This window comes from Microcebus murinus, chromosome 13 (assembly GCF_040939455.1).
Source record: "Microcebus murinus isolate Inina chromosome 13, M.murinus_Inina_mat1.0, whole genome shotgun sequence".
Classification (NCBI taxonomy): domain Eukaryota; kingdom Metazoa; phylum Chordata; class Mammalia; order Primates; family Cheirogaleidae; genus Microcebus; species Microcebus murinus.
In genome coordinates this window covers 78,944,691-78,968,413 of record NC_134116.1, presented here as the reverse complement: position 1 = coordinate 78,968,413, position 23,723 = coordinate 78,944,691, and the positions used below count along the sequence as shown (strand labels likewise).

Sequence of the window (23,723 nt, the reverse complement as noted above, 5' to 3'; positions counted from 1 at the left end):
TGCCAGCAAGCGGAAGCAGCTGCCGAGGGAAGCCTGCCCTCCAGCCGGTCCCCGAACCGCCGCGCCTACCTCCCCCATCTGCACGCCCGCCCACCCCACGGCACGGGGTCTGTACCTGCCACGGTCCCCAGGCGAGCAACTTCATGCTAGTCTTGTCATGCATACGAGAGAGAATGCCTATCGTAAAGGATTATTTTAAGGATTCAGTGAAAACATCTCATCAGCAATAAATGCTGCGGCGTCTTAGTGACTGTCACTATTGAGTCTGCGTGTGGTGACGTGCTCCCCCACCTGTCCCCGCTGCACACGGGCCCCGCTCCCAGCACGGCTTTCTCTCCCTAACCGCACCGGGGCTTCCCGAGCCACCCACACGGTTCTCTCGGAACTCTTGGTTACACGAGAAAGTGGCTTAGAAATTTAAACAGGAATCAGAGTAGTGTCTTCTGCATCCGATAAGGAAAATGCTAAATAACACGCCTCGCCCACAACACCCAACTTCTCCTCCTCAAGTAAGGCAAACATACAACACTGTTACAAATAAGCAAAACCTTTTAGGGTTAAAAGTGTAATTTTATTTAGATGTTACTTGTACATAATCTATAGTAAGATATACAAACAGATAAAAATCGTTTAACAGTTTTTTTTTAATACCACTTTAAATTTACAACAGCATTGGTAATACTGCAAGATGACGGATACTCTGATGTATAAAACAAAAATTACTTGCTACTCTGGCTGATACATTCCCACTAGTCTTTAATGGATTAAAATGTATCGTGTATTTTTAGTTGCAAATTATTATAAAACTTTCACAACCTAGCCTTTTGGTGCTCATAAAACATGTCGGATGCCATAAAAATTCACTGAAATGAAAATGTTAATTTCCCTAACAGTACCCTTAATAAAGGAAAAGTCGGCTCGGGGCTGACAACGCACAATCCTTTGCCTTCTGCTCAGCCTCTGTGCATGGTGTGGCTGACACGTGGCACCGTGTGGCTGACACGTGGCACCGTGTGGCTGACACGTGGCACCGTGTGGCTGACACGTGGCACCGTGTGGCTGACACGTGGCGCCGACCGGCCTTCCCTCCCCTTTCCCTAAGTCTGTGCCGTTGGGAGAAAGCTGGGAAGAAGTTAAACTCAAATACATACAGAGAAATAAAACTGGGGCCAGTTTAAAACGACCTTACCGTTTGTAAGTGTAATTTAAAAAACATAAAACTTAACAGGAATGAAATAGACTTTCAAATGCTTTTTTCTCCATTCAAAATACTTTTTGGAAATAAAACGGAAAATTCAAAATCTTTACTTTTTTCTTTTCATGTAAATACCACATTAGAAAAGATCCAGATTTAAATTTTAGAATGAGTTGAATTTGGTGAAAAAATACTCTAAAAATAACCTAAATTAGATTTTAAGTCATTTCCCATTCTTTTAAAGGTTATGGAACACAACGGGGCAAAAAGCTTTTTCACTAGTCGCAAAATCAAATTGAAAATAACCTGTTGAAGAGACTACAAGAAGACAACTAATAATTAAGAGGCTCATGAATATTTATGAATAAAGTGCCACTAATTGTATTGTAATAAGATATAAATAGAATCGACCTGACATGGATAGTAGCTTTAATGTGTTCTCTGCATCCTGAGAACAGAAGGGCCATAAAAAACAAAGCATCACCATCAAACGTGAGTTCTAGGATTATGCAGGTAACTTTAATACAAAAGTAACAATAAAGACAAACTGATTATAATAAAAACAAAGTAAGACTTCAAAAGTAATAAAAGTCCAGAGAATAATACCAACACAGTAGGCCCTTTTGGGGGAAAAAATGGGGGGGAGGGAGAAATTAGAAATGCAAAAGTTCATTAATAACTATTACTATATATATTTAAGAAAATGATAGTGACAGCCCAATGGTGCCCAGCTCCAAGGAGAGGAGCTCAAGAACTTGTGCCCAACAGCTGGTACAGCTGAGAAAATAGATGAACTGGGATAAGCAGTCTTGGAAAGGGGACGCAGACATTAGGTTTTTCAGAGTTTCAAAATCTATGCCACTAAAACCCAATGTACCTATATGGTGAGCCCCCATAGGCCAAATAGGCGCCCACTTGGAGACGCTTAGATGCGACCTGGGGCTGGGCCGAGTCGCTCAGGAGAACCCAGCGACAAACACCGTCAGCTGCCTCCCTGTCTGCAGTCCTCCCATCACCGCAAACAGCTCTGCTTCCAGCTCGGGATTCCTCCCCCTCCTCGTAACGGAGTCAGTCGCCAACGACTGCACCCCACCTGAAACACTGCAAGCAGGAAAGAACCCCTCCGTCGGGAAAGGGTCTCGGCATATTTCTGAAGTCTAGCAAAGCCTGCAGCGTGTGTTTATTCTAAGCAAGCGGCTACCCTTCGTTCAGAATCACAAAACAGAAGCTCTCCTCCTTGCGCTTCCCAGTGGCTCGCCACAGCCAGGAAGACCAACCCCACCGGTCTCGGGCGTTTCCACGTGGGAAGACCCACCGCGCAGGCGCGGGCGAGAGCAAAGCCGCTGAGACAGAGAGGGGGCTGACCAGGGTCCTCCTGGGAGGTACCTTTTAAAATCGAATGTGCCAACAACAGTAGGAGGAAGGAGAGCCATGTGCTTCTAGGACGGGGGAAGGCCCTCCGCTTGGGAGTGACCCCTGCTCTGGCCCCAGCACCGTGATGAGTGAGCAGCTGTCACTACCTACTTTTGCCCAGACATTGAGCTAGTTCAGCATCCAGACGAGCGGAGCGAGGGCCACCTGAAGCACTCCCGGCCGCGCACCGAGGAGCCGGCAGCCGCCGTGGCCTCACTGAGGGCCCGGCTGCCAGGAATCACGAGGAGGGGTCTCCTCTGCAGCCCGGGCCACGCAGCAGCTCTGCCAGCCGGCACGGCGGCTCCGGGCCCCTGGCATCTGCCGCGGCCGGCTGGTGGCGAGTATCCTGAGTGTCATCCCCAATGGCCTGGAAAGGAAAGAGGACTCTGTCCTTCTTTCTCATCGCTACTGAGCTGCTGAAACCTCTTACAAAACCAGCAGGCGTGTCCCGAGGGAACGCCCGCGGGGAACCCGGCCTGAGGAGGGCCCTTCCGACTCCGCGTGACAGGCGTGTGCAAAGGCAACGAGCGTTCGCGTGCGCTCAGAGGCTACCAAGCTAAGAAACGGAAAGCAGAAACATTCCCTCCTCCTGATGCGTTAATAGACCTTTCTCTCCGGAACCACCTTCTTCAGAAACACATTTTAAAAAGAAACGAGAAACCAAAAACGCAAAGCAGTGTATATAGCTCACTGGTCGGAAGACATCACCGAGACAAGCCAAGAGTCTTGCAGAGACCGACGGCAGGCAGGCGGCTTCACAAGCACACAGCGCGCCCGCGCAAGCGCGACGGTCCGCGTGAGAGCAAACCCAAACTGCACCGGACGCTCCCGTGGCCAAGAGGGAGCAGGCGCTGTTTCCGGGCGACGCGACAGTGACAGCATGGGCCCTCACGTGCAGCACGATCCGCTATGTTTAGTGGCACTTGAGTATTACACGGTAAACACTGAAAGAACCCAGACGTTTCGGATGTGCAGAAGCAATATCACACTAGTCATACAAAAGGTGCTACGCTACAGGGTTAGGACGCCGCTATCTGGGCGCGGAGACCACTTGCAATCGCCCACACACTCCCAGCCCCGCGGGCCGCCGCCTGCTCAGTCGGACCAGTCGTTCTCGTCGAACTCCGAGTCGTCCTCGGAGTCGCTGTACTCCACAGCGATGCGCCGAGACAGGATGGTGGCCACGTCGTTCCCCACCGGCTCCCGCTTGGCCTCCTGCTCGCGCTGCTCCTGCACCTTCTTCAGCTGGATCCCTGCAGACAGACACGCGGTTTAGAGTCGAGTCCCTCTGCACGCCCCGAGTCAGACACACAAACCGAAAGTCTGCTGGGCTTTTCTCTGTCTACTGACATCAAGTATTAAAGTGCAGGAAATCTGAAGGGAGAAAAGCTCGGGGAATGTTAGAAGTTTCATGGCCAAAAAAAGTGCAAAGTCGTAACTTTTTTTTTTTTAATAAAAAAGCAATGTGTTAAAGTATAAGAAAGTTAGTTATAATATCAGTGCACATGAGCACCAGCAAAGAAAATTCTAGAGCTGCACTGTTCCAGACAGTAGCCATGGCCACATGTAGCCCTTTAGGCATAAACCGGTATGCACCACTGGCACCATCCGGGACGGCACAGCCTGGACCAGGGGTCCTTGAACTGCGGCCCACCTAGCACATTACCCGGCCCGCCGGGTGTTTTTGCCACGGCTGCCTGTCCTGCTTAGCAGCCTACTCATCCCGGGCCCACAGTGCGCACTCTCCCACTGTCTGAGGGACAGTGAACTGGCCCCCTGTTTAAAAAGTTCTAAGACCTCTGGCCTGGACCGTTTCCACCACCACAGCACACCTAGCTGGACAGTGCCGTGATCCAGTTCTGCCCTACTGGCCCTCACCTGCCCTGAGAAGTAACTAAGAAACTTGTTTCAACAACTATCACTGAAAGAGGATATAAAACACAATCATCTACTTCCTTGCTTAGTTACAAAGTAAGTTGTCTGATGACTTAGCGTTTATCCATTCATTTTCTTAACCTTTTGTTTGGCAATAATTTCAGATTTATGGAGCAACTAGAAGCCCAGGAGGAAAACATTCCCAAACACTCTCTACTCACGCTCCCCAACATTTGTGTCCCAATCTCTGTGTCACCCTCGCTCGCACATACACTTTTCTACGGACCCTGTGAGAGTGACTGGCATGTAACGTCCCTTTACCCCTAAACTACTTCACGTGTTACTCCCTTAAAAAAAAAAATCAAAATCAGAAAATAAAAATGGGTATAACACTCTCTCTCCTACAAATATTATTCAAATTTTGCCAAGAGACCCAACCTAACTGCAAATGGAAAAATCGCTCCCCAGTTCAGGATCCAGTGTGGGACCACCTGCTACGGTAGCTGTCATGTTTTGTTAATGTCCTTTCATCTGGACAGTGCTCCAGCCTTCGTGTGTCACAACTTTCCATTTTTGAAAAATACAGGCAGCTGTTCTGTAGAATGCCCCCCATCTGGGTGTATCGGGTATCTCCTTGCGATTAGATCCAGGTTATACACCAACTCTTACTGGGAGGGACTTACGCGTATTAAAAAAAGAAATTTAACACTGTCCTACTATGACCCCAAATTTGATACCCATAAATTACTACACATCTGGGACTTTTTTCCTTGACAAAATAAAAGTGTCACTGATGGCTTATGCTGTTAAATAAATGCAAAAAAATCCCACTGGTTTATTTAACACATCAAGCTAGGACTGAGACAAGTCCAGGACATATCTTAGGATTGTGTTTAAAAAACTAACATCATTTTCTTTCTTTTGTAATTTTACCCTTAGAGTAGAATGCAGAGAAGAGATCCAATTAATTAACTGATCATTGCTGTTATCTGATTTCTGGTTTCTAGTGACGTACAGCTTCCCCGAATTCTCAATTCCTTATCATAATGCGTTTACCTTACACTGGGCAAAAACACAGTATTAAAAAAAAAACAAACAAGACCCCTTTAATTTCTAAAGACTGACTGAACATGGAGAGTGGTAACGTAAAGACAACGGAGACGGGAGGAATCTCTTCCCAAGAGCCAGGCTGTGCGGCCGGGCGCTCCCTTACCCATCCGGATAGCAGCGAGGAGATCGCTGCGGGCGTCGCTGATGGGCGGCTGTGCAGGCTCCTGCCGCCTGGGCTCAGCCGCTGGGGGGCCGTGCATCGGGGAGGGCGACAGAGAAGCCCCCGGGCCAGGCGGTCCCGGCGGGGGAGGCGGTGGGCCCGGGGGAGGCGGGGCTGCGGCCAGGAGCCCAGCGGGAGGATGCGGCGGCGCCGTGTAGGTGGTGCCGGCTGGCGCGGGGAAGGCGGGCTGCATGGGCATCTGGAGGGGGCTGACGAAGGCAGTCTGTGCAGAGGGAATCACGGGGGGTGGCGGGGGAGGCGGGGGTCCTGACGGGTTGTAATACTCGATGATCTGTGCTGGGAGCATCCTAATGGAGAGACGGAACACACAGCGTCACCAAAGGAACAAGGCCATGGCCTGTGCGTCCCAGCACGCCTAACAGAGGGGCTTCCCCGAGACGTGCACACCGTCACCTGAACCCAAAGCATGGTGGGATGCAAGTGTCCGCACTTTGGGCCAGTCATTTTCCCAGTTCTACATTATGATGGAATTCAAGAACTTCTACTGAAATGCACCAAAGAGAGGACTGGGCGAAAACTGAAGCAGTTTTCTGTGGCAAGCTGGAATAAAGGAGGTGACTGCAGAGGTCAGCACTGGCACAGCCATGCATCCTTTATCCTGGGCATCTCCAAAGTGGGTGCTCACAGGCGTGCCTTGGAAGGGTCCTGCGGTCAGCCAGGCTGGGGAAATTCTACCTTCTCTAGCTGACCCCCGTAGAACCCCAGCGTCCAGCAAAGTATCCAAAGCTATGAGAAGTCACACAGCCGAGAAATCTGCTGACTTCTATTCAGCCAAGGGTTTGACAAACCAACTGGACCACTTTCCAAACCACAGGACTCTCTCTGCCTGACACAGCCTCAAAACACACCGTGGGAAGCCTGACTTCGAGAGAGCCCGCAGGTGGCAACCTCCAGGATGGCACGTGCAGTCAGGGAGACAGGCGGTAAGGGCCATGCTGCTCTGGGTGGAAGAGCACACACGATAACACGGGTGGTGCACATGCAACTTGCCTGGGCACAGACTCTGCCGGGACAAACCCTTTAGGGTTATGCCAAAAAAAAGAGAGTGCTGAAGCCTGGCCGTCAGAATAAAGGTGGGTGCCTGGACGGACGTTAGGAGGTGTCTGAATTCTACCTGCCAGACTGGGGGTGGGATGATGTCCGTGTGCCAAGAGGTCAAGAAAGGAGAGCACACGGCCAACCCACGGGAGCTGCCTTACACGGTCTTCCCATCTGTGCAGAGAATGCTCTGTGACGTGCCCAGGATGTGTAGAGATATGTAAGGGTTTGGGACGGGTTCGAGAAACCGGCGTGTCATCCTTTATCAATGGCTTGGCTTACAGGGCCACCCAAACCCCTGGACGTCAGGGCATGAGGGAAAGTGCTCGCATGGGGGGTGTCTACACCCCTCCGAGACTGAGCTGACAGGAAACAGGGGGAGCGGCAGGATTCTGCACCTGCTTTGTTCAACGTGGAATCTGTCGGGACCAATAGTACCCGTATCCAGCCGTTCTTCACGATATTCTGGCCTCTAAAATACCAAAGTTGAACATTCTCCCACCTTGCACGGCAAGACTGAAACGAGAGAGGCAGGCAGGGAACAGAGTACAAGGCGCGCTGAGTTACCCGTAGTCCGCAGGAGCCAAGGGTGCCGAGGCCTGGGACCCCTCTGGGGCCTGCGGGGGCGGCGGGGGCGGCGGCTGCTGGGGTCTGTTGAGGGCCATGTGCCTGGCCGAGGCGGAGGGGGGCCGGTACTCGTGCTCGGGCGCCTGGCTCGCGGGCCCGTGCGGCGCCTCACCCGCGGCGGCGTACGAGGGGGTGGCAGGCTGGGCGTGCAGAGAGTGGTTGGGCGTAGCTGGATAGGAGTAATCCGTAACGTCCGACGCGTGGGACCTGGCGTTCCAGAAAAACGGGTGGGAGGAATTCAAGTTAAAAAATGTCCTCTGACAGCAGGAACATGTATTTGTATAATCGCACTGCCAATGCACAGAAATCAGACGTTTGTTTCCTTTCAACTAGGTCTAGCCCCATGAGAGCTTGCGAGCAACAACGTAATTACTATTTTAGCAGCAAGCCCCAGTGTTACGTGGAGTCAGAGGGATGCTTTGGAGTGAATAAGTCAGAGAGATCGGCAAGCAGGAAACAACAGCACAGCCTCATTTTCGCGACGTTTCTGCAGACTTTTTCTCTAAGAGAGACAGCTACAAGAGAAATTCCATTTGAATTAGAAACAGCATCTAAGACAGACAGGATTTCGGTGGCAATGAAACTGACAGCATATAATTAGAAAGTATAAAGTGTCAGGCGAACTGGATAAACATTAACAGTAAGAACGTGAGAATGCGGTATAGTGGATCACATTTTTCTTAAACAGAGAAAGTGAATTTAACCAAAGGAGAAAGCAGCAATGCGGTGCACCAGGGAAAGGCCGGCTTCCCGCGGTTCTCCTTGCACGCACAGGCGAGCGTGAACTCTGAAAGAAAGGGACCCCGTGTTAGTGCCGAGGAGCCCGGGCAGCCGCGGGGGCAGAGCCAGGGCCCGCGTGTGGCGGGGGCGTTAGTAGCGGGCACGCACGCCCGGCCGCGTTACAGGGCGCGTTGTCAGTAGGGGCTGCGCGTCCTCTCGTGGCGGCTGAAGCAGGGGTGGCCTGAGGCTGGGAAGCCAAAGAAAGCGAAAGGACAAACCCTGCGGGCGTCCCGTCCTCTCTGGCGCTGCCCGCCTGCTCCAGGCTCTTCGCGTCACTCATGAACTCAATGCCCATTTTCCTTCTCTCCCACTCTTCTCTCCTCGTCCTGACTTTCCTCACATTTACTTGCTGGTTTCTGTTAGGGTTCAGCTTGTGTCTCTCCCTCTGAAGGAAACATGCAAACACACACTGGGGATGTAGAGGCAGCGGCACGGACTGAATTTCCATCTCTGGGGCTTCCGACGGCGGCTCTTCTTAGCTGGAGCACCGGGTGGCACAGAAAGCCCTTCTGAATGAAAAGAGACCGATTCCCCCCCCCTTCCGCCTAACTGCAGTACAATAACAACAACTCATTTTTTCTACCTTAATTGTGGCACGGATTCTAGCTTTATGCTGGGCATGTGGTTATGTCTTCTGAACTGTGCAAACTACTAGCAAATGAGTTAAAAGTGTTTTTCATGGGGGAAGAATCTGACCTGTATTTAGGTTTAGTGTATTTTAAAAATATAAACACCTACAACTCTAGAGTCAATGACAACATGTGAGTGACACTCTGTCCGTGACTGTCTGTCCATGACTCTCTGTCCGTGACTGTGAGCGAAACCTCCTAGAGGAAATGGAGTCATCCAGTAAAACACGGATGCTCCTCCCACCACGGCGGCAAGGAATCGCACGGCTATGGCATGACTGGGGTGCTGTCCTTGTCCAGGAGCTTGGGACACTGGGCGGACGGAGCCGAGAAAAGGGGCTGGCCCGGTGGAGGCAGCGAAAGGAGAGGCCACGCACACCTGAGGTCGAGAGTAGAGCAGGTGCTGTCTAGAGGGCAGGACGCTAGTGAGGGGAGGTGGCGTGAGGACAGAGGAGGGGGGCTGGCTGGTCAGTCCAAGAGGGACAGACCGTAGAACAGAACAGGGGGATGCCAGCGGGCAGGGGGAGCAGGGGGCTGCTGGGAGACGGAGCCCCCGCCTGGGGGGAAGGCAGAGGCAGCCACAGAGGTGAGTGGGGGTCCTGAAGCTTCGTGATCCACAGAAAAGAGGCTCAGGAGGGCTGCAGGTGACACTGACACGGGAAGACCTGAGTACAGCAGTGGGGACTCAGTGAGAGAGTCCGGTAATCTCCCCGGGGTTTCGTGTGGACAGGTGGGCAGTCGGGGAGCTGCCCCGGGCCCAGGACAAGGGTAAGAGAAGGTAACAAGGACAGACAGGTGCGCAGGTGTGATGCCCCTGAGGAACAGGGACAGAGAGCCGGTTATAGGGCACGCACTTCCCCAGCTCCCGTCTTACACGCACGCTTAGGGACAAGCCGTTCCTAACAATCTAGAGAGAGAGAACAAACACGTAAGATTAGTTTGCATGGGTTGGGTAAAGTACACCGCTTTTACGAATCGTGGCTCACATGCCTGCCATGAAAGCTGCCGTTCAAATTTCCCTCCATGTCTCGAACACACTCAGATGAGGGGAATACAGCCACTTGTAAGCAAGTTTCTAAATAATACTTAAAACATGAGATATAATTTTAAAAAGTCATAAGAAAAAACATAGTATGATTCCAATTTTTTAGAAGAAAAACCATGCACACATATAGAAGACTAATGAGAAGGAAATGACAATGGATACAACAGTTCTTCTGGATGGCGGGGTGACGGATAATATTTCATTTTAATTTTCTTCTTTAATTTCCAGACATAAAAAACATGTCTTATATTATAATTTTTAAAAAAGTAACACTTCAGTAAAGTAAAAAATAAACATTTCTAAATTAATTTAAGGGATATAATACAAGTATAATGACGGATTGTGATCTATTTATCTTTTAGTGAATAATGTTTGCAAATAGTGAGAGGCCATGGGAAATAGTATGAGACAAAAGGAAATTGTGAAGAAATAAAACAATTCTATTTGCTTTTTGAAAAATAACAGAAATGAAGATAATATATCTAAGCATCAAATACAAAGGTAGAATACTAAATAATCTGAATGACTATTAATTTTATCCCCAACAAGGGAACAATCTAATCTCAGATGCTAGAATGAATATTAATCATTCAACTAAGGGATCAAAAAACGCCATTATTTTCCCAACTGCATCTATTAAAAAAGTATATATGGGATAAAAACAAAGTACATGTTTTACATGAACAAATAATCACAACTAAATTATTTGGGAAAACCAAAAAGGCAAATTGAAAATTGACATCATGGGAGGTATTAAGTTCACGGATTTCTCCCTACCTAAAGAACTGTGAGCAAAATTGTATGTTAAAATTCAAACTTGAGGCTAGAACTCAGTTAAAGCTCTAATGATTCTCTAATATTTAACGTATACAGAACAATTATCCAAACTTGATTTACAGACCTTCCTCGGTAGCAATATTTAAGGCACTGTAACTACTAAGTCCTTCATTCAAAAAACACTTATTTAGCACCTTCTATATGTTATAGTTTGTGCTAAACACTGAGGTTACAAAGGTAATTAAAAAAAAAAAAAGGACACAGATTTAACCTGAGGTCCAGGCTGCTGCTGTTTTTGAGACAGTCTTGAATCACATAAGATTCCTATATTCAAATTTTTAAATGCTGATGAAAGACTTTAGGCAAATGGAAGACTATTTTACAAAAGCAAAAATAGGAAATGAAATGAAAAGTTAACATTGACTAGTCTGTTCCTGTCATTCAACAAATCTCTTTTGTAACAACTGTGACTTACTGAGGACATGACTCACACCTGCAAGAAATATTTTCACTTAACTGCTAACAAATGTTTAAAGCAACTCCAACAGAATTCTTCTCCTGAAACCAGAATACATAAGTTATCTGAAGTAAGAAATAAATCTCTTTTGTTCATCACTTTTCCAAAGGGTTATCGAAAGGAACAACAAAGGTATTCCTGAGTCACATTAGTTACCAGCTACCAATCATGTTTAGATACCAAGTGGCAAAGGAAATTCAACATTCCAAGCTGAAGAGAAAGGATTAAATGATTGTGAAAACAAAAATTTAAAAGCAATCACCCCAAATTCAGAATCAATGTTAAAACAACTACATCTAGATTAACCGAACAATAAATTTAAGTTAGAGTTATGATAAAAATAAAAAAGAAAACAAGACAAAGGGACCCAATGTAAAATAATATTGCCATAAATTATCATTTCAAAAACAAAATACAGACAAATAATTTTTAACTACTGTGGGCCACATAACCCCCAAAGCTACTGGTGCATTTCAAACCATCATGAAACCAGGCGGGACCCAGTGGCCACAGCACCGGGTCTGCGGGAGCCAGGACACACACACACACCTAGTGTCAGGGGACAGGGATCCCTCGGAAGATGCTCCGTGGTACACACTCTGAGACAACCTGTTGTCGGGTCTAAGCTCTTTGTCATACGCCATCATATTCCACTCCTGCCGCCTGTTTCTGGCTTTTCTAACCTTTTTCACCTCACGGGTGGTGCCATCTATACGCTTTTGCTCCTGACGTCCAGGAAAGGAAAGCAAGCGTGCAGAGACAGAAAGGAGAGGAAAACAGCGTGTTAAATGCAGTTGTCATGAACGAGGAACCAAGCCTGACGCACAGACGAGAGACATGTGCATCCCATCACCCTCACATTAAGAACATTCTAGAGCGGCATATCCCTCTCCCCCAACTGACCCAACAACAGTGACTGAGATGCGAAACCTAGCTCCCCAATCTAACTGAACGAAAAGTAACTGTGCTACAACTAACTACAGCGGTTGCTTACCATCATTTCTGGTAAAGAACTCTTACTTTACTAGGCTTGTAGCTGGTTTTAAATCTAAGCAAGATCTTCTATATATTGCATGGGTGGGATACCTGGCCACACCACACAGAGAGATCATTTCTCACCACCACACAATTCTGACTCGTTAACATGCAATTATCTTTCAAAGAAAATAATTCAAAATGTTCTATTCCTCATTTCTCAATGATTATTATAGAATATTTAAGCTAAGCCTGCAACCAGCTTAACAAAGAACAAGATAAAAACTTACCTGCGCACACAGAGCCACTCTTGCTCCAGCCCTACCTTGCCGGCAAAAACGCAATTCCGCGAGCGCTTAGGTCCTACATGAGGATTTCTTTAAAGGTGAGGACAGTTACTTCTATGGGTGTCTATAAGATTGTCCTGTTTCCCTCATAAGATTTTGTGATCTTTAAGGATGAGAAATGTGTGCCCTTATTTCCTACGCTTCTCCCTTTTCTCAGGGTACCTCAACACGCTATTTTACAGAGAATAAATAAATGCTGGCTCAATAAATGCTGGCTCAATGATCAAATCCACAGTCAAGCTACAGGCATGAGCTTCTAGTACTTAGTTATGTTCCAGGCACTGATGACACAAATGGCAAACAAACAAAAACAGACACGGCCTCTGCCCTCACGGAGCTTGCAGTGCAGTGGGGCGAGCCTACAAGAAGACACAACCGGATGCACAATTATAAACCGTGGTAAAATGTAAATGTATTTATCTTTTGAAATATATTCATGCATTTTATATTTCAAAATATTTATCTGTTATCATATAAATATTCTGTAGCTGTATATTTAAATAAGTCTCTGTAGTTAAACATCCACGCATGGATGTAAAGCCCTGTTCAGCCAGGACGTAGGGAGGCGCTCTGGAAGGGCTCAGGGACAAAGCACGAGCAGCATGAGTTCTGCAGGGGGGCGCAGGTCAGATGTGTGCCGGGAGGAGAGGACAGGCTGTGCGGGGGCCACGAGCAGCAGGGACAGCACTGCGTTGGGAGAGAGAAGGTAAATGGTAAACTGAGGCGAATGGCCCAAGATCTAAAAGGTAGGCAAGATCTTGAAGGCCAGGCTCTACGTTGCAGAGAGTAAAGGGGAAAGACAGGGACACCAGTGAAGAAGCTACTGAGGTGGTCTAGTCGGCAAGATGGCAGGTGGGCTCAGGGCACAGTGAAGAAGGAAAACTGCCCTGTTCTCAGAGGTACTCAGGAGGCTCTGGTAATGAACCAGCGAAGGATGTGAAGGTGAAATTCACAAAAGATACAGAAATGAGGAAATATGTGCACATAAGTACAGGGACAACCACTGCAGTGTTGTAATAGCAACAGTAATGGGTAATTTATGAATCATTTCTATTAAAAAGAATGAAGTGCATCGTTAATAACGTCAGTGTGTGTATAAGTCGTGTGTAGTCCATGTATATAAAAAAATATATACCTTGTAAAATGTGTATGCCTATATTTATGAATGCCTGGTAGTGGTTAGTTACTCCCAGGGAGGGGTGTACCTTTATTTCCTTCAGAGCTATCTGAGCATTTTACAGCTAATATGTATTATTTGCATACTTTTAAAAACCAAAAGAAATAAGGGGGGGGGGTGAGGAAGATTTTATAGCGATTCCAATATGCATCCTGATTAAGGACCACTATATTAAAATAATTTATAAGTATTACCTTTACTTTTTAAAAGACGTATGCTGACATATTTAGGGATTAAGTGTTCTGATATCTGTAAGTTTCTTTACAATGGTTCGGCCTCCAAATCTATCAACGTGTATACGAGACACAGAGACATACATGCATGTGCTCAAGCCAACACACATGTGTGCGCTCAAGTCACGACAAAATACTGACAAAGATGAATCTATACACCGGGTACACTGGCCTACGTTAAAATCCCTAGAATATGCCAAACTGGTTCCTCTCCCAGATGATCGTAGATATTTCTACCCGGCTGTTCAATTCGGAAGCAGACCCACCTGCCTCATTTTCCCCCAAACCCAGCAACCCCGCCTCCCCCCACCTTCCTCATGCACCCTTCCGATCTGAGAGTGACTGGTGCCCCCTCCGAGGGTCACTCCCTGACACCCCACTGCATGCACCCTGTCACCCCGCCAGGTCAGCTCACCCGGGCTGCTCTGTACTCTTCCTCACAACACTTATCCACAGAGCAACGGCATACTTAAAACTTCATATTTCTTTGCATAATTATTTTTTAATGTTTTTAAAGCACTGGACTTAAGGAAAACAAAGTTCAAAGAAAAATGGATTTTTTTATGCCCGAATTTTCTAAACTAATTTTTCCTTCAGAGTTGTGAACTGCAGACTGAACATGACTTGGGTTTCTGAAATCCTGGGAAATGATGACTATATCTTGCCTCACTTTTCATTCCTATACGAAGCAGACTTGTGTTATCATTTTGAAGCTGCGTTTCTGAGGGCTGTGTGACTGTTCAATGCCTGTGTCCCCGCTAGACTGTACTCTCCGTGAGCGCACTCATCTTGCTTTTCCCCACCACCGCCTACTGCGCATTTAGAAGACGTTTAACAAAGCATCATTATATAAATGAATGAATGAGAAATACTCATCAGAATTTTATGTGTTTGAGGAATGTGGAATGAGATAAAATAGTCAAGGAAATGACAAATGGCTTTAAAGACACAACAGTCGTGCATAAAGCTGTTTTCCCTTCAAGGAGAATAGCAAAAATAATAATAATAATAATGATAATAATAAAATTTTTTGCCAAAAGCATGTCTAAGAAGGAAAACCTAGAAGGCCTTTTAAGAGGACAGGCAAGTTTTAAAGGAAAGTACTCTTAAAAGACCTGGCATTTTGTCCTATAACTATAAAAAGTATGGGTATTAAGACAAACACATGGCTTAAATATCAGTTTCTTTTCTGTTCAAAAGATCAGTATCTTCCTTTCTTCACTTGAATACTTTATAAACTACGAAACTTTTCCAAGATTTCCCAATTAAATTTCCCCAAGGCATGAGCACAGAAAGAATGCGTTAATAGCCAAGTCCTTGGAATCCTTTCCCAGAATCTAGTGGTAGTACTATCTTACACTTGCACAGTCTGTTTTTATGTTTCCTTTCCTTAAATCCTGTTTCAAATTTCAATTCTCCCCCATCCCAAACTATCGCTCCTACTCTGGACAACACACCTAAATGCCTCAAAACCTGAGGCCATCAACCCACAAAATGCTAAGCATTTTTCCTAACTGAAGCAAACTAGATGATCATTTTAAAACATAGTTGACATGTAAGTAAATACTTGCTCTTAGAGAATTACTCTTTTCAGTGGCTTAAGTCTAATTTTGAGGCCCCAAAGGGACAATTTTCAAAGCCTCAGTAGAGTGGGTTTTCCTCCCGAGACTGCCTGTTCCTCCACCCTCACCCTTGCAATTTTCTCGTCTACCATTACACTTCCCGAAAGGGAGGTTCGTTTTCAGTAAATACTATCCCCGAACACGCAGATCACACAAGCTTCCCAGCTGCAGAGAACACCTCACCCAAGCCTTAATTACAGGTGGGTGGCAACCCAACGATTAAGGATGTTAAAAAGACAAAGCTCATCACTGTGTTTGTTGACTGCTTTATGAAAGTCTGAGCGAGCAGAAGGAGAAAAGTGATAAAACGTGGTTACAAACAAAACTGAAATTTTAGCCACCACTTTTGTTAAAGCAAAGCAAGTGCTAGAGGACAAATCAAATAGTATTACTGAAAAATAGTATTACTGTGTTAGGCTGAACTGTCAGGATCTTCATGTGAAAAATGCAACCTCCAAAAAACTTCAGCACTAAAGGCAGTATCTCAACCATTTAAATAGTTTACTGATTCATTACTAAGCAAGAATCCCATTTACACATTGACATGCACATTTCCCATCCTGAAATTACTTACCTTTTGACGCCTTTTCTCTTTCCTCTTGTCTTCTGTGTCCTGTAGCATTTTTTCTTTCCAGAGGTCAAAGAAATAGGAAGGATCAGTATAGAACTTTAGCCCATCCTTCTTATCATCCCTGTGAATCAATGTATTACCAGTCAGAGAAAAAAAAAGATTGTTAGATACTTTCATATGTAGGTGAATATTAATTTACTTTTACCTCATGGGATTGTAACATACGCACAGGGCATCTTAACTATCCTATGCATTATTAAGTCTCTAAATTTCCTTATTTGAAAAAATGTGATAACGTGCAAGAACGGCAACCTATTCTAGAATAATTAGGTTAAAAGTACTCTTGCTTATTCATAATTAAGTAAATTGCTCTGAAAAAAATCACAATATGACTCATAAAGAGCAATGTTGACTACTTCGGTTATTTCAGGAAATGTTTTGTTTATTCCAACAGGGGCCATACACAGAGATGCGCATATCCTTAGTACATATATTAACGCCTTCACTTCTATCCTACAGCTTCACTATTACTAGGATACAAATTAATAAGTACTCCATCCCTTTTCATCAGTAAGGTTTGCCCAACATCCATCAATCCAATAACGAAAAGAGTAAAATGTTCATAGTAAACGTGACTGGAAAAAACAATGATGAACTACGCATTTTCAAAGTGGAAGTAACCTACAAAGAAACTTCATTCATCTGTAGCCACTTCATTTAAAGTACTGCTACAGCTACTGAGAGCTAAAGAATATTTCAAGTCTTTATATAAGTTACTCATTTATCATAAAACCAATAATGCAGCTAAGAGGAATCCAAAGTTGTCATCTACATCAACAGTAATGTTGATACAAAGTAAAGACTCTATTCTATTAATGTTTTAAATAGTATTTGGCCTGTATACTTCCTTCAAGAGAAAGTAGAACATTTACATTTCATATTAGTTATTTTAACAAGTTGGCACTAAGGGGAAGCAAAACCAGTTAAATGAGTACAGGGAAGAGTTTATGCCCAAATTGTCAAAGAAAGCTCACTGAATTATTCAGGAGAAAAAACTAAAACAGGATTTTCCTTAATGCCCTTGAAATGCCACCTCCTGGGTTAGCTTCTCACTATCTAATGCTAAGGCCAGGTTTCTACAGGCCTATTCTAGTCAGTGTCTGAAAATCACTAACAAGCTAGTGTAACTCTATACTTCAACCTTTCCTTATTTAAAACCTTTCCTTTCTAATTAATAAGCAAGCTGCACGATAGAGATTTTATTAATAACATTATTGTGAAAAAGAGAATTTGTTTCCTAAAGATACTAAGGCCTTGAATATAGGCAAGGTTATAAAAAAGCTATAAAACTCAAAATGTATAAAATGCACATTCTTTTTTTATACATGGAGTTAGTACTTTAAGGATGGCAGGAACTCACTTAAGTAAACAAGTGTTAACCTTGATATAAGAATATAAGCAGCTATATCCTATGTGTATATCATATAAACACTTAATTTTTCAGTCACTTTGTACTTCCTGTAATAAAGCAATGTTGTGTCTTATGTGAGTTCAAATGCAAAAGTTTAGATATTTTATATATCCCAGATATTGTTATATTAACGAAAAGTAGATTTGGGCTGGCACTGCTATTCTTAAACACACCATTAAAAAGTCAAAAGACATGCTTTATTTTCCATAAGACTGAAAAAACACACACATAATATATATGAAGGTCAAATCATTTTTTCACGCAATTAAAATTTTACAATTACCACACCAAATACCTCATCACGATCTTGATCAAATGTAAGTAGTTTATTGGGTTTTCTGTTTTTTTCCCCTCTAGAACTGTATTTTTAGTGAGTTTTCTTGGTAATGCCAGGTAGGAAAAGGTTAATGAGCAAAGTCTCACACTATAGTATGTATATACTGAAGCTCCCAATGCTAAATAAAACTGAAAGTGCCCCAGAAAAATGCCTGCTGAACAAAAAGCAACGTCAAAAGTCAAAACAGGCTCACAGTGCTACTGTTCACACATACCGTTAATTTTTTAAATGAGTGTGCTAAAACCTTCAGAAAAGCAAGCTTGTCCCACAAAAAGGCAGGGCAACTTGCTCCTCCTCTCCCATCACAGTTTCCATGTGGCCGCTCGCGTTGTTTTGAGACAGTCTCGCTGTCCATGCAGAGAGAGGGTAACACTCCTACCAGTGCTCTGTAAGCAGAGCTGCAGTCAAGGGTCACTCCAGGCATCTCCTTGTGGACCCTGAGACAGGCCAGAATCCGGCCAGTAAAAACTCAGGACACCGCCCCCGAGGGCAGGGCCACGAAGGGCAGTCACGGAAGGGAGAAGCCACGCGAGCATCACCAGCAGAGCTGGCCCTGGGGCAGTGAGGACCACAAGCCACCACAGCCCGTGCTGTCAGAGGCCGAAGGATGAGCTCGACGGGAGGGCACAGAGACGGGGAGAGGGACAGGACGTGCCACAGGGATGCGGAGACAGCATGTGAGAAAGGAGACAGGAGGCGAGAGCATATATGGGAAGAAAGCACTCATGTGGAAGGAGGCAGGACAGGTGTCTTTAAAAAGTATTTTTAGGTAGTCTCTCTATATTAATTTCTTGGTATATTTATATGATGTGTGATAACGCGTCCCGCCATTTTACAACAACAGAAGGTTCATTTGCTGACTATGTTTTCGCTCTTAGAAACCCTAACACTGGAGAATACACTTTCCTGAATTAAATGACAAGTGTCTCCACAGTGCTGCAATATGCTGAGACAGGTATTTTGCAGCATTATAAATGAATTATGCAGTTCCTTTCACACTGACTTGGAACAGGAGAAGCAGCAACATAACCACACATAACACTGTTATGTAACACGCTCACTTCTACTTAAGACGACCACATCTCCCATCTACCTAGAGAGCCCACGCTTCTCTAGGTAAACGTGTCTACATTTTGAAATACTAAAACTTCAATAATTCTGTACCAATGCCTCATTTCGTTATGTATAATAATGCAGTGACTATTTTCAAAGTTTGAAAAAATTCTTAATTTTAACCCAGATGAGCCATCGAGAATGCTCCCGCACAGCGCATCAGCACGATGCCAGCTCTGCCCACCTCGCCCTCAACCTCTACTGAGAGGCTCTGGGCACCCGTGAGGCCGTACCTGTATGGCGTCAGGATGTTCAGAGGCGGCGGTTTGTCGCTCTGGTTGTAAATGTCAGCAACAGGATTAGGGATGCTGTTCTTTGAAACCACCTGCTGGTCTTGGACTGTGGAACTTTTGAAAGCTTTTTTCATGTTGATATCCTGTAGTGACACTATTGAGAGAAAAGGCCCCCCGAGTTGAGTTATATAGAAAAAAATTTTAACTGTTTAGATATAAGTTATCATTTAACTCACGATCATAAACACTTCCTAGAATAACCAAATGATGTTATCGTTCATTTAAAACCACGCTTAAATAGCATGTGCATTCCCTCCCTCTTATAAGTTATCTCTGCAATTAGGTCAAATCATGACTTTTTTTCTTTTATAGCGATCTAATTATTTCATTGGATCTAATATTAGAGCATCCTTCTTTATTTAAATAGCACTTCTTAGAAGCCACACAGGAATACAGTTATGAGTACAATGGGCATGTAAATATATATTTGAGTATCCTAAGGAAAATACCAGTTAATATTAGTTTAAATATAATACACGTGGGAAATACTTCTGTAAAAATTACCCCAGTGTAAATAACATATTAAGTTTTTCTGAAACCGTTATAACATTAAGGAAAGATGGCAAAGCTTTTCAATGCACATACAGTCCTGGAAATTAAGTAGCCTGATTTATGATACAAGATGATAGTAAGGAGTCAGGAAATCAGGGCTGAGCCCAGTTTTGTGTGTGTGTGTGTGTGTATAGGACTCTACATTTCATGTACAACTCATCTGACTTGAACACAGACTTTTTGAGGTGGGCAAACTGGTCCTATTAACCCATCTAACTCAGCCACTGCAGCTGAGATTCAAGGATGTTAAGTTTCCAAGATCTCCCAGCAAAAAAGTGGTAAGCCCAAAATAGAACACAGATTTCATAACCTTTAGTCAACTATTTTTTTCTACTCTAACATCCACATGGAGGAAACAAGGTAAAATCTTGATCCGAAAGGGATTTTAAAGATGTGACATGTACTGAAAAATCCCATAAAATTTAATCTACAGATTAGCATTTTTCAGGGTAAGATTTATCATAAGCATTCCAATTGCAAGAGCCAAAAAAAGCTAAAAGAAGATGAATAAATATTAAAAATCACTTGTGATACCAATTTGAAAAGTGATTGTTTAAAATGTTAAGAATTCCTTATCTGAATAGACCAGGTAGTTATTCAAATTTTTATTTTTTAAATGAAAAACAAACTTTAAAAATAGAATTAAAAAGAGCATTTTTTAAATTTCCTACTTACTGAAAGTCAGTAAGAATGTTCATAATGAATATTAAAACCTCAATGTTCTACATTTTTATTATATTTGTAATTCACTGATTTAATTTTGACCTTTGAAAAATATCTGAACATGGGCAAACATATCTTTTTAAAATGATGAGGGATGGCCGGGCGGGGTGGCTCACGCCTGTAATCCTAGCACTCTGGGAGCTCGAGGCGGGAGGATGGCTCAAGGTCAGGAGTTCAAAACCAGCCCAAGCAAGAGCGAGACCCTGTCTGTACTAAAAAATACAAAGAAATTAATTGGCCAACAAAAAATATATAGAAAAAATTAGCCGGGCATGGTGGTGCATGCCTGTAGTCCCAGCTGCTCGGGAGGCTGAGGCAGCAAGATCGCTTGAGCCCGGGAGTTTGAGGTTGCCGTGAGCTAGGATGACACCACGGCACTCTAACCCAGGCAACAGAGTGAGACTCTGTCTCTAAATAAATAAATAAATAAAATGATGAGGGATGAATTCCACAAATGACTAATTTAAATTACTACATAGAAGTAGTACAAAAATCAAACTTTGGGATCTTTTTAAAGCAGTAAGGGAAATTATACATTTTAACCTGAATATTTTTCTCAAAGTAAATATGAATTGGTATATCTTATACTTTTTTAGCGTATTTTTTCCAGCCTAACCTTAAGTCTTTCATTAAAGATACCGAAAGTGAAATTTTTTTAAAAAAGGAACTGTTGATAGTTTTAATTTTATTGAAACTGACACAATTTCAGGGGCTATCACCAGTTAACTACACAACGCTTGTCAATATCAACATTATTTGAAAACCTGAAGCCTAAAGGCCTTCAGCAAATGCTATTTCTGAGAAAGCTAACGCAAATTTCAAATCAGCAGAATCACTAAGATCATTTATCAACCCAAACAAGAGTGTCGGGCTAGAGCCTTTGCTGTCACACGATGTGTGTCTAACCCTCCCTCTTGGCTGGAACGTGTCTTTGGAGTGACTCTGTGATTCTCGGGTAAGAAAGTATTTTTAAAATGGCTAACTAGAAACTTAAAACTAAGACTTCTAATCCTGAATGCATTTGAAGAAGTCTTTAAAACAAATACTTGTTATTTTTTTTTTTTTAAAAAGAGTATGGAGTACAAGTTAGACAAGATATGAGGCTTTTTATCACTGATTAACCCAAAGTTGTGGGGTCTCCCCCTCACCATTCTTCTAGGAGAAGACAGGATGAAGTATCAGCACACCACCCCAAGGAAGCAGCAGTAATTACACGGCAATTAATTGCTCCCATCTTGTCGGCATCACTTCTAGCTCACTGCTTTCATGCAATTACCTACCCTCTTCCACTGTTGAATCCAGCTGGGTAACTTTGACAGCGAGGCGATCGATTCTGTCTTGAAGAGAATTTGCTCTGATGTAGAAGTTGTTAGCCTCATTAAACAGCTCGCCGAATATGTCTTCGGCGTGTTTGCCTGCAGAGGGAATGAATGGAGAAATCCGTCGGGAAGCTGAGGAAGCCGCCCCCACCAGTCTTACTCCTGTCAACACGCGCGATTTTGTGCAAATGAGAAATAAAACATCACAGACCAAGGCCTTACAACTTTCAAAATTTATTAGAGATAGTCATATAAATCTGAAATGGACTCCAAGTTGTAGAATTGTAAAATATCCCAGATAGTACAGAATCCTTATGGCTGCATGAGCAGCAATAACTCCAGTTGTTTCCCACTAAATACAACTTTTTTTGGAAACAAATTTAAGTTCTCCTTTTGCGTGCTTTAAGTATAAACAATCTCAGGAACTAAACTTTCCTCTTATTCCCAAAGGTAATTCAATAAATCACGCTGGCCTTTAAATTTAGAATTCTATCTCATTCACAATCAAAAACATTAGGGATCTCACATTGTGCCTAACACTTTCCAATGGCTTTAAATTCTTCTAATTAATATTTTGAAGTCTAGGTATACAGTGCTGACTCTGGCGCTCTCTAGAAGTCCAACCCTGTCTTCGTTTACCTACGCTCTTAGGATTTGAGCTCGGCCTCTTCCCTCCGCCCTGCCCGTGCGCAACTATCCATTGAACGAAAAGCACACGGTCTATACCAGTGTTTTCTCATTAACAAGGACACAGCCAACAAAGGCTCCCTGCTCAAGAAGTCTGGGAAACAGAAGGCTGAAAAGATTAAACGTGTTTCTACGCCTTGGGGCATCTCAAAATCATTAACAACAGGCTAATGTACCCTGGGAATCTGCAAGAGAAGCATCTAACTTAATTGTTTTCAAAGTGACTGGGCCTGGAAACACCTAATAACATCTTTCAAAGCTATTGTTTTACGAAATCCACTTGGGGAAAATGCTGGGTGATTTGCAGACAAGCACCACCGTTCCAAATACTTCATGTACAAGTCTATCAGTTCTTTATGTCTGAATGTCTGACACTGTCAAAATGAAACCATCCAATTTTTGTCTCTCTACTTGACCATTCATAGTTTACAATAAATTTATATACACACACATATTCCAGTGCAACTCTAAAAACTTCCATTCCTTCCCCTTCAGCTATGCAGAAAACTAATTATTATAATAATAAGGGACAGGATATATATCGCCAAGAATTTGGGACTGTATACCATATTCTTGCAAAAGTTACAGCAGTATTCTCAAAGCACAGCAACTACTGCTGAGAACACCACTCTGCACTCTCTGCTAGATGCCTACAGAAGCAGAAAAGGATAAATAGCACATTCCTCATCCTTCAATGCTTAACCCTATTTGGAAAAACATCTCTTTGTGCCCGTGTGTGCCCAATGTGCAGCTCCCAATTATTAGAGAGTACGTGGTGTTTGCTTTTCCATTCCTGAGATACTTCACACTAAAACCCCCGACCTAAGCCTTATACATAGTAACCATGTAACAAAAACAGTTGTACCCCCTTAATATTTTGAAATAAAAAAAAAAATTTTTTTTAATTATCTGGGTTAAAAAGGAAAAAAAAAATAAAAATGTGCAATTGATACTGTATTTCCACTTGGAAGTTCTCAATTTATAAAGAAACACAGAAATTAAAGACTTGCATAATTAATATTTTGCCAGCTGCTGAAAGCTGACAAGTGACTAAAGAGAAGAAAGTGGAAGGAGCTATATTTTCTGATGAATAAGAATAAAGTGTTGCAATTACAG

General features: G+C 43.8%; 1 protein-coding gene across 3 annotated transcripts in view; it reads right to left on the bottom strand.

Moving 5' to 3' along the window:
* Positions 1-549: 549 nt before the first annotated feature.
* The window catches only part of WASF3 (WASP family member 3), a 97,659-nt gene continuing 74,485 nt past the window's right edge, over positions 550-23,723 (bottom strand). For 2 of the 3 annotated variants that reach the window (XM_012778528.3, XM_012778530.3), the window contains exons 4-10: positions 21,882-22,016; positions 19,267-19,420; positions 16,116-16,233; positions 11,737-11,912; positions 7,380-7,646; positions 5,697-6,061; positions 550-3,861 (exon numbers count right to left, since the gene is read on the bottom strand). In XM_012778528.3, coding sequence (XP_012633982.2) covers positions 3,704-3,861; positions 5,697-6,061; positions 7,380-7,646; positions 11,737-11,912; positions 16,116-16,233; positions 19,267-19,420; positions 21,882-22,016 — 1,373 coding nt within the window. In that variant the 3' untranslated portion in view covers positions 550-3,703. Of the gene's footprint in view, positions 3,862-5,696; positions 6,062-7,379; positions 7,647-8,437; positions 8,605-11,736; positions 11,913-16,115; positions 16,234-19,266; positions 19,421-21,881; positions 22,017-23,723 lie in introns of all 3 variants that reach the window. The other variant, XM_012778531.3, reaches the window with a different exon arrangement.